General features: G+C 44.6%; 1 protein-coding gene across 2 annotated transcripts in view; it reads left to right on the top strand.

The window, feature by feature from the left end:
* Positions 1-16,589, top strand: part of FSHR (follicle stimulating hormone receptor) — a 239,644-nt gene extending 223,055 nt beyond the window's left edge. The window contains exons 9-10 of one of the 2 annotated variants that reach the window (XM_073628528.1): positions 2,179-2,367; positions 14,824-16,589. In XM_073628528.1, coding sequence (XP_073484629.1) covers positions 2,179-2,367; positions 14,824-16,030 — 1,396 coding nt within the window. In that variant the 3' untranslated portion in view covers positions 16,031-16,589. Of the gene's footprint in view, positions 1-2,178; positions 2,368-14,820 lie in introns of both variants that reach the window. The other variant, XM_073628527.1, reaches the window with a different exon arrangement.
* Positions 16,590-17,085: the final 496 nt, after the last annotated feature.

Genomic DNA, 17,085 nt, shown 5'->3' with positions numbered 1-17,085 from the left:
TAAAAAAAACTAATTAAAAAAATAAAATAAATAAATAAAAAACTACTGACACCCTCCACTAGCCTACTCACACCAGTCTCTGCCCTAATGATACCGTCCGCTGCTCTACTGACATTGTCAGTATATATACTGTACACATGCACACACATACAGTATCTCACAAAAAGTGAGTACACCCCTCACATTTTTTTAAATATTTTATTATATCTTTTCATGTGACAACACTGAAGAAATGACACTTTGCTACAATGTAAAGTAGTGAGTGTACAGCTTGTATAACAGTGTAAATTTGCTGTCCCCTCAAAATAACTCAACACACAGCCATTAATGTCTAAACCGCTGGCAACAGAAAAAGCGTCCACCCCTAAGTGAAAATGTCCATATTGGGCCCAATTAGCCATTTTCTCTCCCCGGAGTCATGTGACTCGTTAGTGTTACAAGGTCTCAGGTGTAAATGGTGAGTAGGTGTGTTAAATTTGGTGCTATCGCTCTCACTCTCTCATACTGGTCACTGGAAGTTCAGCATGGCACCTCATAGCAAAGAACTCTCTGAGGATCTAAAAAAAAGAATTGTTGCTCTACATAAAGATTGCCTAGGCTATAAGAAGATTGCCAAGACCGTGAAACTGACCTGCAGCACGGTGGCCAAGACCATAAAGCAGTTTAAAGTGGTTGTAAACCCACTATAAAAAAATTAAAAAAAAATAAAAACCTGCTAGACAAAGGCATAATGAGCTAGTATGCATAGCATACTAGCTCATTATGAAATACCTTAGATCGAAGCCCCCCTAGCTCCCCCTGTACATCGCTCCTGCATGCACGTGGGAGCTGCTGGTAATGGCACACTAGCTAAAGCAGTGGCACGAACATGCCATTGCTTCAGTGCGCATGTACCGATGACGTCGGCACATGCTAATACGGATATCTCCTAAATCCTGCAGGTTTCTTGCGTACAGTCAAGCATGGTGGTGGGAGTGTCATGGTCTGGGACTGCATGAGTGTTGCCGGCACTGGTGAGCTACAGTTCATTGAGGGAACCATGAATGCCAACATGTACTGTGACATACTGAAGCAGAGCATGATCCCCTCCCTTCAGAGACTGGGCTGCAGGGCAGTATTTCAACATGATAATGACCCCAAACACACCTCCAACGACCACTGCCTTGCTAAAGAAGCTGAGGGTAAAGGTGATAGACTGGCCAAGCATGTCTCCAGACCTAAATAGCTGTGGGGCATCCTCAAACGGAAGGTGGAGGAGCACAAGGTCTCTAACATCCACCAGCTCTGTGATGTCGTCATGGAGGAGTGGAAGAGGACTCCAGTGGCAACCTGTGAAGCTCTGGTGAACTCCATGCCCAGGAGGGTTAAGGCAGTGCTGGAAAATAATGGTGGCCACACAAAATATTGACACATTGGGCCCAAATTGGGCATTTTCACTTAGGGGTGTACTCACTTTTGTTTCCAGCGGTTTGGACATTAATTGCTGTGTATTGAGTTATTTTGAGGGGACAGCAAATTTACACTGTTATACAAGCTGTACACTCACTACTTGACATTGTAGCAAAGCGTTATTTCTTCAGTGTTGTCACATGAAAAGATATAATACAATATTTACAAAAATGTGAGGGGTGTACTCACTTTTGTGAGATACTGTATATGTGTTTGAGCTTTGGAGTGCACACCCTAATGCAATAGGCTGTGCCCACCTATGAGTGGAGGGCATTGGTTCCTCACAGATGTAAAGTACATTCTTCCCACTGACCACCAATGTAAGGGGCATTTTTCCCACTTACCCCAAAGAATTGATATTAGCAGGGGTTTCCCCAGGCCTGATAATTATTTTATAGATCTAGGGGATCAATGTATCTGTTATTGTAGGACAGTGTGGTAGTGTTTTGTACCCCGATACCTCCCTATAAACATCTCCTTGTAATATTCTATAACTCATTTGTATTCCCACCCTTTCTTTCATCACTGGTACTCCTTGACAATGGAACACACAGCATAGAACATATATTTTTTTTAGCATGTTAGTTAACATATTGAACTCCTATAGACCCTTCCAAACCGGTTAGCTCACACATTCAATCTTTCTTTGATTTTTTCTTTAGATCCAGTGGCTGCTGCTTCATGCAATCTTTCCCATGTCTTCTTTTATTATTTTTTTTTTACAAACAGGGATATTTCAAAAACTCAAATCAACTCACTGCCCAAGCATGGCCTGGAGCATATAAAGAAACTTATTGCTAACCACGCTTATAACTTGAAGAAGCTCCCTCCTTTGGAAAGGCTGTCTAGTCTTATTGAGGCCAATCTTACGTATCCAAGCCACTGCTGTGCTTTTAAAAACTGGAAGAAACAGAAAAGGTACGTGCCTATTTCCTTTAACCAAAGTCAAAGAGTAAATCCAGCAAGTGAAATTAGTCAGGGGACTTCTAATGTTAAAGGAGGCCTGTACTGAAAAGTCCACCGTCTACTTCTACTACCTTTCACGTTCATAATCATCTGCATGTAAACTGTGTATGTACACCCTAACACTGAACTTCTTTTATTTGCGCCTTTGGTCTGTAAATTTGTTTAATGTGTTGGCCATTTTTTGATTATGGACTTGTGCGGTATATCACCCAGGATCCAAGAGAAAGGTAAAGGTGCAATACAGAAGATATGACTATATATACACTCACCGGCCACTTTATGAGGTACACAATTGCTTGGTAACACAATCCCAAAGCCAATCACATGGCAGCAACTCAATACATTTAGGCATCTAAACGCAGTAAAGACGACTTGTTGACGTTCAAACCGAGCATCAGAATGGGGAAGAAATGGGATTTAAGTGACTTTGGCATGGTTGTTGGTGCCAGACGGGCTGGTCTGAGTATTTTCAGTTTTTCGCTGGGATTTTCATGCACAACCATCTCTCGGGTTTACAGAGAATGGTCAGAAAGAGAGAAAATATCCAGTGAGCGGCAGTTGTGTGGACGAAAAATGCCTTGTTGAGGTCAGAGGAGAATGAGCAGACTGGTTTGAGATGATAGAAAGGCAACAGTAACTCAAATAACCACTCATTACAACCAAGGTATGCAGAATACCATCTCTGAACACACAACACATCGAACCTTGAAGCAGATGGGCTACAGCAGCAGAAGACCACACTAAGAACAGGAAACTGAGGCTACAATTCACACAGGCTCACCAAAATTGGACAATAGAAGATTGGAAAAACGTTGCTTGGTCTGATGAGTCTCGATTTCAGCTGCGACATTCAGATGGTAGGGTCAGAATTTGGCATAAACAATATGAAAGTATGGATCCATCCTGCTTTGTATCAATGGTTCAGGCTGGTGGTGGTGGTTTAATGGTGTAGGGGATATTTTCTTGGCACACTTTGGGCCCCTTAGTACCATTTGAGCATCGTTTAAATGCCACAACCTACCTGAGTATTGTTGCTGACCATGTCCATCCCTTTATGACTACAGTGTCCCCATCTTCTGATGGCTCCTTCCAGCAGGATAATGCACCATGTCACAAAGCTCCAATCATCTCACCGCTGGACAATGAGGTCCCTGTACTCCAATGGCCTCCACACTCACCAGATCTCATCCAATAGAGCACCTTTGTGATGTGGTAGAACGGGAGATTCACATCATGGATGTGCAGCTGACAAATCTGCAGCAACTGGGTGATGCTATCGTGTCACTATGGACCAAAATCTCTGAGGAATGTTTCCAACACCTCGTTGAATCTATGCCATAAAGAATGAAGGCCGTTCTGAAGGCAAACGGGGGTCCAACCCGATACTAGAAAGGTGTACCTAATAAAGTGGCTGGTGCGTGTATTATAAATAAATATATATATATATAGTAGATTTACCCAAGCTCTCTACCGTTATCTCCAAAGTCCAGGAGCTGGAGACCGGTGCTCTGGCTGGGGCATTCAACTCCCACAATAGCAGATCTTTGTCAAGTAAAAGCTGCTCTTTCAGAATAAATCTTTTATTGGCTACATATATAAAGACACAATGCTGAAGTGTTAACGCGTTTTGGCTACACAGCCTTCCTCATTACATGAGGAAGGCTGTGTAGCCAAATTGCTTTAAAACCCTACAGCATTGTGAGCTGCTGGCTTTTACTTGACAAGTGTATATATGTATCTCTCTCTCTCTCTCTCTCTCTCTCTCTATAGATCTATATAGATATATATATCTATATAGATCTATATATAGATATATCTATCTATATATAGATATATATAGATAGATATATCTATCTATATATATAGATATATATAGATAGATATATCTATATATAGATAGATATATCTATCTATAGCGATAGATAGATAGATCTATATCGATTATATATATATATATATATATATATATATATACCGTATTTATCGGCGTATAACACGCACTTTTTTCCCCTTAAAATCAGGGGAAAGTCGCAGGTGCGTGTTATACGCCGATCCCCTGCGATCCCGAGCTGTCAAAATGTCAAAATCGCCGACCGCGATTTGAAAATGGCGCCGCCGGCGCCAAAATACACAGAGCCGGTCCTCGGCTCTTTCCGGCGGCTCTCGTTTACTTTCGGCTCCACTCGTAGTCCCGAGCGGAGCTATCCGAACCTACTCGGATAGCTCCGCTCGGGACTACGAGTGGAACTGAAAGTGAACGAGAGCCGCCGGAAAGAGCCGAGGACCGGCTCTGTGTATTTCGGCGCCAGCGGCGCCATTTTCAAATCGCGGTCGGCGATTTTGAAGCCCACAAAGCAGGGACAGGGGAAAGAAAGGCTGCACTGGGGCAAGGCTGCACTGGGGAAGGCTGCACTGACATGGCTGCACTGACAAGGCTGCACTGACAAGGCTGCACTGACAAGGCTGCACTAACAAGGCTGCACTGGGGAAGGCTGCACTGACAAGGCTGCACTGGGGAAGGCTGCACTGACATGGCTGCACTGACAAGGCTGCACTGGGGAAGGCTGCACTGACATAGCTGCACTAACATGGCTGCACTGGGAAGGCTGCAATGATGGGCATTTAAATGTAAGTTTTTTTCCCTTCAACTTCCCTCCTAAAAGTTTTTTTTTTCCTTAAAATTCCCTCCTAAATTGGGGTGCGTGTTATACGCCGGTGCGTGTTATACGCCGATAAATACGGTATATATATATATATATATATATATATATATATATATATCTTTAGAGCAAGTAAGAGCATATTGAATTTTTTTTTTTTTTTACAGTGTTCATTAAAACGAAAAGTACTGTGACACTAGAAGACTACAACTTCTCCTCACCCCCAGCTATATATATTGCACACAATACCACCAGCATGGAGCCATTTATTAAAGATTTAAATTCTAACTTATATCTCCTATGTCATTAACCTAATAATATGACATGCAGCCTTCCAGTGCAGTATTGATTGTGAGCATATGGTCCCAGGAAAAGGCAATTAAAATAAATTGTCTGTTAAATAGGAATGGCATTCACCTGAGGACTCAAGAATTATGTCATCAGAACTTTCATACTATTTGTCTTTGCACAGCATACTAAGTATATAAAGTACAAAATGTGCCATCCACCCACCATTAGAGGGACAGTGTCTGTGTACAGAGTGTAGCTATTACCATATGGCACGTTCTTGTTAAAATTGTATTCAGTAAAGCAAAGAAAGGTTTTGGAAGTATTAAAAGTGGTTACATTATTTATATTATTTTATTATGTACGCTTTCCTTTAGAAGAACAGCTGTATTGGCTGTTTCGTTAAATGAAAAGTACAAATTTTCGTTTGTAAAGAAAAAAAACCTGCATTTACTCCTGATTTAAAAAGGTTTTTACCTGCACTAGTAACACGCAAAGTGTGTGTATTTCTTATCACTCATATATTTTCCATAAATTCACATAGTGGGCTGTAATTTTGAAAACATGCCTCATCCTTAAAATTTTATTATGGTAAGGAAGAAGTGGCAGGAATAACTAATTTTGAAGTTACTCTAACAAAACTTCATATATAAAAGCTGTGTCCCTCAATGAACTCAGAGAAAGGGATTTCATGGTAAGTAGCAAAAAAAAAAAAAAATAGGATTTTTAAATGCAGCTTACCTGTAAAATCCTTTTCTTGGGAATACATCACGGGACACAGAGGCTTGGTAATTACTTAGTGGGTTAGATAGTACCTTCAAGTGATTGGACACTGGTAACCCTAATCACAAGATGAGTTCCTCCCCTATATAACCCCTCCCATATGGAGCATACCTCAGTTTTGTAGCAAAGCAATAAGTACCCAAACCTATAATCCCGAAGAGGAGCTATGTGATCCGTGAGGTATTCCCAAGAAAAGGTTTTACAGGTAAGCTGTATTTAAAGATCCTATTTTCTTGTTCATACATCACAGGGCACAGAGGCTTGGTAATTACTTATTGGGATGTCCTAAAGCAATGCCCAAATTGAGGGGAGGGAGACACAGATCAGAAAATACATAGACCGCCAACGGACAAGAGGATCTATACTGCTGCCTGCAGCACACTGCGCCCAAAGGCGGCATCCTCGTGTCCTCTTACATCCACCTGATAGAATCTAGTGAATGTATGGACTGAAGACCAAGTTGCAGCCTTGCAGATCTGAGCTATGGAGGCCTGGTGATGCACTGCCCATGAAGCACTAACCGGTCTAGTTGAGTGTGCCTTAACCTGAAAAGGAGGAATCTTCTTCTTTTTACCATAGGCCTGAATAATAACTTGCCTAATCCATCTAGAAATAGTGGATTTCGACGCTGCCTGGCCCTTTCTGGGGCCTTCTGGCAGAATAAACAGACAATCAGTCTTTTGTTACTGAGTGTTTGCCTGCAGATAGATACTGACTGCTCTTACAACATCTAGAAAGTGTAACAACTCCTCTTCCGCGGCCTGCGGATCTGGAAAAAAGGATGGTTGGACCACATCTTGATTCAGATGGAATCCTGAAACCACCTTAGGTAAAAATGTCGGGTGAGGACGCAACACCACCCTGTCTTTGTGAATAATCAAATATGGCTCTTCACAAGAAAGAGCTGCTAATTCTGATACCCTTCTAGCTGAGGAAATGGCTACCAAAAAGACCAGTTTCTTTGTCAGAAGAACTAAAGAAGCACGGTGCAATGGTTCCAAGGGTTGCTCTTGCAAAACGGACAAAACCAAATTCAGATCCCATGGGCACACAGGAGGTTTGACTGGCGGATTCAAGCACAGTGCCCCTTGAACAAAAGCCCGGACCAGGGAATGTGAGGCAAGTTGAAAGAATACTGATAAGGCCGAGATCTGGACCTTGATAGTGCTCAAAGCCAGCCTCATTTCAATTCCTAATTGAAGAAAGGCAAGAATCCTGCTAATGGCATACTTTCTAGGATGCCACCCCCTGGGTTCACACCAGGAAACATATGCCTTTCAGATCCTGTAGTAGATGAGCCTGGAGGCCGGCTTCCTAGCATTAACTAGAGTGAAAAGGACTGATTCTGAGAGCCCATGGCTTTTCAGAATGTGGGTCTCAGCAGCCAAACCGTCAAATTCAGACTTCGTAAGGTAGGATGGAATATTGGACCTTTTGAGAGTAGATCTGGACGCAGCGGAAGAACCCAAGGTCTTCCCACTGCCATCTTTACAATCTCTGCATACCAAGGTCATCTGGGCCAAGTCAGAGCCACCAGAATGACCGACTTTGCTTCCCTTTTGACCTTCCAAAGGAACCGCGGAAGAAGCGGAAAGGCATAGATCAGAGAGTACCGATCCCATGGAAGTGTTAAGGCATCTGATCCTTGTGCTAGCAGATCCTTTGTTCTTGACACAAAGCTGTCCAGTTTTTTGTTGAACCTGGACGTAAACAGGTCTACATCCGGGGTACCCCAATTTTGACATATGGTCTGAAATATGTCGGGGTGTAGAGACCATTCTCCTGGACACAGCTGCTGGCAGCTTAGGAAATCCGCCTGCCAATTTTCTACCCCTGGAATAAAGACTGCAGACAGACAAGGAATATGCCTTTCTGCCCAGAAAAAAATGTGATTCACCTCCTTTTGGGCATCCAGGCTCCTGGTGCCTCCTTGGTGATTGATATACACCACAGGCCATGGCATTGTTGGACTGTATCCGGACAGGATGACCCTGTAGTCTCAAAGTCCAGACCTTGAGGGCTAGATGAATTGCCCAAATTTCCAGAATGTTGATGGGCAGAGCCTTTCGGCTCTGGACCATCTTCCCTGGGTGGAAGCTTCTTCCAGAACTGCTCCCCAGCCTATTAGGCTGGCATCTGTGGTTACGAGTTTCCAAGTAACTGTGAAAAAGGACTTTCCTTTTAGAAGATTCTTGGTCAATAACCACCAATTGAGGCCCTGGTGCACCCCTGGGGATAGGCACATTGGAAGATCCAAGGCTTGAACCCTCTTGTTCCAGGCAGAGAGGATGCTGCTTTGTAAAGGCCTCGAGTGAAACTGGGCGTAAGGGGCAGCCTCGAAAGAGGCGACCATTTTCCCCAATAGTCTCATACATAGTCGAATGGAGGGATTTCTCCTTGCTGTGACTACCCAGACCAAATCTTTTATGGCCCTGGCTTTTGATTTGGGTAAGAACACTCTGCTTTGAACTGTATCTATGACCATGCCCAAATACTCCAGCCTTTTTCGGGGCTGCAAGGAGGATTTCTCTAGATTGAGGACCCAGCCTAGGTACTCTAAGTACTTTACCGTGCAGAGCACATTGTGGCTTACGGACTGTTCTATGAGTAGCAAATCGTCCAGATAAGCTGTCACAGTTATGCCCTGAGCCCTTAGATTTGCCAGGGGCGGGGCTAGAACTTTTGTGAACACTCGAGGAGCGGTAGCAAGACCAAAAGGAAGGGTCACAAATTGAAAGTGGCGCCGATCCACCACAAACCTTAGGAATTCTTGGTGAGCAGGAAATATTGGCACATGCAAATATGCATCTTTGATGTCTATTGATGCCAGGAATTCGCCCCCCTGAAGGGTGGAGACTACTGAGCGGATATACTCCATGCGGAAAGGACGAATGTCTAGAAATTGATTCAGGTCTTTTAGATCCAGAATATGTCTGACTTCTCTGTTTGGTTTTGGAACCGTAAAGAGGTTTGAGTAGAACCCTGAGCCTTGCTCTTCTGGGGCCACCTCTATAATTACCCCTTGGGATAACAGATGTTCTAAGGCCAAAAGTAAGGGCCTTCTTTTTTCTGGATCCCTGGAGACTCTTGACCTTAGGGAATGAGATGGTGGAAGCTCCCGGAACTCTATCTTGTAGCCCAGAGACACTGTGGAGGCTACCCATCTGTCCTGGAGGCTACCCATCTGGCCTGGCCACTTGCAAACTGCAGCAGCCTTCCCCCCCACTTGGCCGAGCGGGGGTGCCCCCTCATAGGGAGGCTTTGGGGTTCTGTTTACCAGATCTTGGACCCCAAGGTTACTTTTGCAGTTGGGGGATGAGGCTCCAGGGGCTGGAGACAGAGAACGTCTAAATTAAGGACGTTTACTCTTCCTTTTAACCGGTAACAACGTGGTTTTACCTCGTAATCTTCTGGATATATTTGTCCAGATCATCCCCAAACAGGCATTCTCCATGAAACAGGAACCCAGTTAAATATTTTTTGCATGAAGCCTCAGCTGCCCAATGTTAAAGCCAAAGCGACCTGCGCATGTGTACCAGCAGGAAAGTGAGGCCAGATGCTTGCTGAGCAGAATCCATACTGGCATCAACCATAAAACACAGGGCTTTAGGAAGGTCTGCATAAACCTCGGCCTCCTCAGTGGAAAGGAGGCTAAGTACCTGCTTCATTTGTTCCTTGAGGAACTGGCACATGCCAATTGCTGTGACCGTAGGCTGGACCACAGCGCCTGCCACAGAGAAAGAGGCTTTAAATAAAGTTACCAGCTTTTTGTCAGTTGGATCGTTAAACCCTTGTGCATTGTACACAGGACAAGTCAGGCTCTTATTCACACAAGAAACAGACGCATCTATTGCTGGGACTCCCCATTTCTTGGTGAAACTTTCCTCCACCGGATAAAGCATAGAAAACTTTTTAGGAAGAGAAAATAGTTTATCTGGGTGACCCCAGTCCTCATCCAACAATTCATCCAGTAAATAATGATTTGGGAAGCGTACGCAGCCTGTGGGGATTTCCAGGACCCCAGGGAAGAAACAGGGGAAATAGCAGCTTCAGCAGAGAGCAATCTGTATGCTGAACGCAACAATTCAGTATTATATTGCACCTGCGCTTTGAGGACCTGGGAGGTAGAAGAGAGTTTCTCCCCTTCCCCTGATTCGACAGATTGCACCTGATCAGTATCCTCAGATAGGGATATTTCCTCTTTATCAGAATGCTCACCCAATAGGGAACCCAAAGCAGAGGGAGGGGATCTACTCCTTTTTCTGCTATTTTTTAAGGAAGCTGTGACAAAGGTAGTAATCCTTACTTCTAAACCATCCAATCCAGCCTTCAAAGCATCCTCTGTGACATAAACAGGGACTGAAGCATCGGGAGAGGCTGAAAAATCTGACAGGGGTACAGACTCATCCTGTGAGGCTGCCTCCAGTCTTGCAGGGGGCAATGGTATCCTGCAGACATGTCCAGAACCCCTAGATGTAGGCGGTGATTTTCTGGTGCCTCTTTTGCCTCCCCCTGAAGCCCTCTTATGAGGAGACATAGTCCTAAGCTGCAAAGCAAAGGTACTAGTGTAAAGTGCAATCACTGTTGTGCTATAGTCTTACAATATAAACATTAGCTACAAACAGCACAACCTGATGCCGAGTAGGTGTCTTAGGTTTGCCTGGATCTGATCCACTGAGAAGCTTACTGCCCACAGCTCTGTGTCCCACCACTTACAGGAGCTCTGGCACCTTGGGCTTTAAAAAAAACGGCCGCTTTGCGCCTGCATGCACGGTGCCGCAACCACGCTCCCCCTCCTTCCCCGCCGACCCTGCCAAAAAAAGTGCACCTGTGCGCACGCGTGTAGGATCATCATGGTGGTAGCCGGGGCGAGGGGAGAGAAGGAGACCACCTGAGGACTGCGTGGGACCCCCGGACTGCGTGGGATCCCCCCCTTTCAATTTATGTGGCAGAGCCTGCAGCAGAGGAGGTGAGCGGCTTCTTAGACCAGCTTCACTGAGCGTGTATCCTGGAAGGCATGTAAGTATATTCCAGGTATGTCTCCTACTCCCTCCAATAGTGGAAACCAGGTAAGACATACAAACTACTCACAGAAGATAATCCATAATGTGTTCCTGCTGAGAACAGACAGATTCCAGCCTTCACCCATCACGGCGGGTAGCGTTGTGCCAACCTTCAGAGTTATGGGGTCCTACTCACAGGATCCTCTTCCCTGGACCTGTAGAAGACTCTGCCAGAAACTTTTCGTGCCACTGTTATATTAGTACACCAAAGCCTGGATCCCAGAGCCCAGACCTCCAAGGAGAGACATTACAGGCAAAACCTCATTTCTTCTTATCACAAGGCCCGGGTACCATCCATCTTAGGCGTTTTAGTATTAGCCTGGATCCGGTTGTATAGCTCTTAGGTCCTCGCAGACACCATCAAACAGAGCTTTCTTCTTCAATGTGACCAACCACCTTAGACACTGGCGAAAAAACTGAGGTACTCTCCATATGGGAGGGGTTATATAGGGGAGGAACTTACCTTGTAATTAGGGTTACCAGTGTCCAATCACCTGAAGGTACATCCCGTGATGTATGAACAAGAAATCCTGTTTTTTATATCACATTAAAATATTGTTAAAATATCATAGCCCACAGTACAATTATATATAGTGTCCTGCCTCAATATCTAACCCCCACCCAGCACTTATTAACTAGCCATATAAATATAACAATGACATAGTTAGAAGACTCAGTATGGTAATAAGCTAAGTTTTGATTGGGCCAATGTGGTGGTGTGATGGAGATCTCACAAAACATTTCTCGGACATAAATTCCAAGTTTTTAGGGCTACACTTGAGGCTATTTTTTATTTTTTTCCAAACTCTACTGGAGCATGATCAGTAAAATATGTGTTCGCCAGATGAGTGCAGGGGCATCAGTACAGAGCCGACTCCAGAGGCATCTGTGAGTGTCCCTATGGTGTCCCTTACTCTACAACAGGAATCTCCAAAGTACGGCCCTACAGCTGTTACAGAACTACATGTCCCACGAGGCATTGTAAAATCTGACATTCACAGACTTTACTAGGCATGATGGGAATTGTAGTTCCTGAACAACTGGAGGGCCATAGTTTGGAGACTCCTGCTCTACAAGAACCTGTCCCTAACGCTAGGCCTACCTCTCCCTTACAAGTGGGGTCTCTGTCTGAAACGTCCGACACTGCAAGCTCCACTCCAGTTACCCAGTAGGGTCTATATATATATATAAACTTATAAGTTCAAGATGGCTTCCAATATCTCGAGAGAGCTCTGTGTCCAATGAGATTCAGACTCTCACAAGATGGCACCTAAAGTCAATGGCAAAGGACATATTGGTTCTATGCCAGGCTCTCCTCTTGTGCTTGGGAGTAAACAGCAATGGTCACATTACTCCTTTATTTTCCATACTTACTAGTATGGGAGCTATGCCGCGATCCTACAATAACTGCATCCCCTCCTAGCCCTGATAGTCTAGCGCAGCAGTGCCATTTCACCTGTGGCTACACGAACATCTGTTTACACACACAGAGCCCAGTTCTCCGTGTATCAGCGGCGTTCACGGGAGCCTGGCGGTGATTGTGACCGCTGGGCACTCGCATCGGCTTGGGGGTGCTCGGCCACAGGGCGAAGCTACGTTACATAACGTCATTTCGCCCAGCCGTGCCATTCTGCCGCAGTACAACTTTTCTGTATGTATCCTGTTGAGGGGATTCTCTTCCCATCCTACACACAACTCAACCAAATGTTGAATTTCCTGCCTACAAGCTGCATTGTCATTACCTCATATGAGTCCAACTAAGGCAGGCCATACATTACAGAAGAATTACAGGATTTTTTTTGTCCTCACTGCATGGGTTGACTGCTCATTTTTGTTTAGGGGCGAGGGGAGAGGAGATATACTTACCTAATCTGGGACTCTTTAGAGCGCAAGACCGATCCCTGCCACTCCTGCAACCCCCCCCACACACACACACACACACACACACACACACACACACTAGCGTTCTTGTGCATGGACTGTTCCTGACATCATTATACCCATAGACCGGCTCTGGATGTGAGGACGGCAGGAACAGTCCACCGCTGGACATGGGGGGGTGCTGTTTTCTGGAGGATCGAAGGATCAGATGAGTATAAACAGAAAAAAGTCCCAGCGCTGCCCTAGCTTGTCTAATGTAAAATGTCCAAAAGGTGATGAATAAAATGTCTCCAAAAATAAGAAGATGAAATTTGCACCTGGGTGCAAAAGTGTCTCTTATATACTTTGTCTGGATGACAATAAAAATATCAAAAGTCAATCAGAAATGTCTGTGGTCTGGTCTCTATTGGAAACAGGCAGCCTGCACTGAGGTCAGGGAACCCATACTGAAACAGAAGAGGGGAGGGAGAGAGAGGTGCCAGGCAACCAATAGTGTAACAAGGTTTAATAAGTATATATAAAAACACAGTGACAGGTTCAACTCACAGGATGGCCATAGGTATCTGTATGTGCCCAGGTGGGCTAAGCAAAGGATCTCGCACAGGATCGTCGAGGGGTCCTAGCTGCAATGGCGGCTCTGTGGAGACAGAAGAGAGGACACTAGAACCATGAGCCGGAGGGAGACGAATGACACCTGTCAAACCTCAAGAGGAACCGACCAATCGGAACGCATTTCAGAGACTAGTCACGCTCCCAATTGGCTGGGGAAGGAAGCGTAACTAGCCTCTGAAACTCGTCCCGATTGGCCGGTTCCTCTCGAGGTTTGACAGGTGTCAAACAGGCTCCCTCCAGCTTGTGGTTCTAGCATCCTGTCTCCTGTCTCCAAAGAGCCGCTACTCACTACTCTGGTAGTGAACAAGGCCCGCAAGGCTGAAACGCGTTTACATCTGCTGTCGTATCTTTTATGGAGAATCAATACATTTTGAAGATTTTAAAGCGCAAGCAAGGAGCTGCAGACCATCTTTTCTCATCTTTCAGGTCCCTCCAGCTCGTGGTTCTAGCGTCCTCTCTCCTGTCTCCACAGAGCCCCCGCTGCAGCTAGGACCATTCCATGATCCCGTGCGGGATCCTCTGCTAAGCCCACCTGGGCACATACGGACACCTATGGCCATCCTGTGAGTTGAACCTGTCACTGTGTTTTTATATATACTTATTAAACCTTGTTACACTATTGGTTGCTTGGCACCTCTCTCCCTCCCCTCTTCTGTCCAAGTGAGTATATCCTTTCTCTCTTCCTCCCCTGGACAAAACCAGCTGTTAACCTTTGCAATGCAGGCACAGCCCCACTGCATGGGGGGAAAAAAATCCTGGAGTTCTGCTTTAAGCAAAGCAAATCACTCCAAAGTGAGAGGAACTCCCCCTCTAAGACAATGTCACTGGACAGGTGCTCCCATTGGAAGGGTTTCCCTCACCACTTCTGGAGACAGCTCTCAGATTTTGACTTTCTCCTCACTTTTTCGTCACCAAAGTCAATGGTCACCAAGACAATTAGAGAGGGTGAATCCACCTAGTGGTGACATGGACATCAACAAAAAACTTGATAGGACTTATAATCCTTCCCTACTCTATCCAAAACTAAGAAATAAGAACATATGGCTATACATACACTTTAAGAAATGGTAATCCATATGTTGTGGTGCATTCATTGATTGTACACTTTCTTTTTTCAGTAGCACGGATGTGCATCCTTTGTGCAATAGAAGCAGTTATCTTCTGAATGGAGATTCAAAGCCTACCAAAAAAAGATCAGAACAGATGGATTACTACATGAGCAGTGACCTAAGCTTCGAGCACGATGACTTTGACTACTATTTCTGTTTTGATGTGCAGAATGTAAAGTGTTTCCCAAAACCGGATGAATTCAACCCATGCGAAGACATCATGGGCTATGACTTTCTCCGTATCCTGATGTGGTGTATCAGCATTCTGGCCATAAGTGGGAATGCAGTGGTGCTCATAATATTGATAACCAGCAAGTCTAAATTCAGTGTTCCCAAGTTTCTAATGTGCAATCTGGCCTTTGCAGACTTTTGCATGGGCATCTACCTCCTGCTGATTGCCTCTGTGGACATCAAAACAAAAAGCCAATATTATAACTATGCTATCGAGTGGCAGACAGGAGCGGGTTGTCATGCAGCAGGATTTTTTACTGTGTTTGCCAGCGAACTTTCGGTCTACACACTGACAGCCATTACCCTTGAGCGGTGGCATACCATAACCTATGCGATGCAGCTCCAACGTAAAGTCAGATTACGCCATGCTTTCATCATTATGATTTCCGGTTGGATCTTCGCAATTGTAGTGGCCCTGCTGCCCATTGTTGGTATAAGCAGCTACATGAAAGTTAGCATTTGTTTGCCCATGGACATTGAATCTTTACCTTCACAGGCTTATATCATTTTTCTCCTAGTGCTTAATGTTTTGGCTTTTGTGGCTATCTGCATGTGCTATGCACATATATATATCACTGTACGCAATCCTGATATTGTCTCCTCCCACAGCGACACCAAAACGGCCATAAGAATGGCGGTTCTGATATTCACCAATTTTCTGTGCACCGCGCCCATTTCATTCTTTGCTATTTCTGCCTCCCTGAAGGTTCCCTTAATAACAGTGTCCAATTCCAAGATCCTGTTAGTTCTGTTTTATCCCATTAATTCCTGTGCCAATCCATTTCTCTACGCCTTTTTCACTAAGGCTTTTCGAAAGGACTTTTACATTCTGATGAGCAAGCTTGGTTGCTGCAAGTCTCAGGCTCTCATTATGAGGACGGAAACCTCCTCGTCAATTCTCAATTCACGGAACGGGCACTACACTCCCGGGCAAAAAAATAGCTTGGGCTCAGTGTACACGTTGGTCACATTAAATCACCAAAACTGAGACAGAATTGGGTTTGCTTATTTAACACATCTAAGGGCAATAGGCAAACTAGTGATTGCCCCGTGTTGGCAAAAAGTCAAATCTGATTGGCTGCTATAGCTTACTGTGCTTTGTCCAAGCTTCTACAATTTACTTAACTGAAGTATAACTTTTCTTTTAGTAAAGTTGTCACCTAAATTTTCCATGTTATTGTAACCTACATAGCAGAAGTTCTGTAGATCTTTACTCTGTGGCCCAAAGAAAGTCCCAGCTGGCTCCTTTATCTACTGTTCACTGCAGCCTCCTTCATTTCTATTCACACTCTGGCTGGTTGGGGCCACCACAAGTATAGATTGGCCATTGGAATGAATGCAGTTAGTGCAAGACCTGGCCTGAACTTTTTTCATCTGCAAGTTGTGGACAGCAGGAAAGGTCCATTAAGGGCTCATGTACACTACAGCAACTTGAGTTTAGGAGCTTTTGGCGTTTTTTTGCCCAAGCTCTTTTTTTGCCCGAGCTCCTAAACCCAACTCCATGGGGTTGATTTACTAAAGGCAAATAGACTGTGCACTTTGCAAAGTGCAGTTTCTCCAGATCTTAGTAAATTAGGTAAATCCTCACTTTTCCTAGAGTACCCAATCACGTGCAAGGAAAATGAAAAAAAAAACACCATTTTTCCTTGGACATGATTGGATGATGGAAGTCAGCAGAGCTTCTGCTCATTTGCTAAGCTCTGGAGCAACTGCACTTTGCCAAGTGAACAGCCTATTTGCTTTAGTAAATCAACCCCTGTGTGTCCATGCACACATAGGGGTTGATTTACTAAAGGCAAATAGACTGTGCACTCTGCAAGAGTAGTTGCTCCAGAGTTAAGTAAATGAGTAGAAGCTCTGCTGACTTCCGTCAGCCAATCATGTGCAAGCAAAAACGCATTTTTTTTTTTACATTTTCCATGTATGTGATTGGGTATTATTTGGAAAGTGAAAATGTACCTCATTTACTAAGCTCTGGAGCTAATACACTTGCAAAGTGCACATGCTATTTGCCTTTAGTAAATCTACCCCATAGGCTTTTAC

The sequence above is a fragment of the Aquarana catesbeiana genome, linkage group LG04 (assembly GCF_042186555.1).
Source record: "Aquarana catesbeiana isolate 2022-GZ linkage group LG04, ASM4218655v1, whole genome shotgun sequence".
NCBI lineage: Eukaryota > Metazoa > Chordata > Amphibia > Anura > Ranidae > Aquarana > Aquarana catesbeiana.
This window is presented reverse-complemented; position numbering and strand designations above follow the sequence as displayed.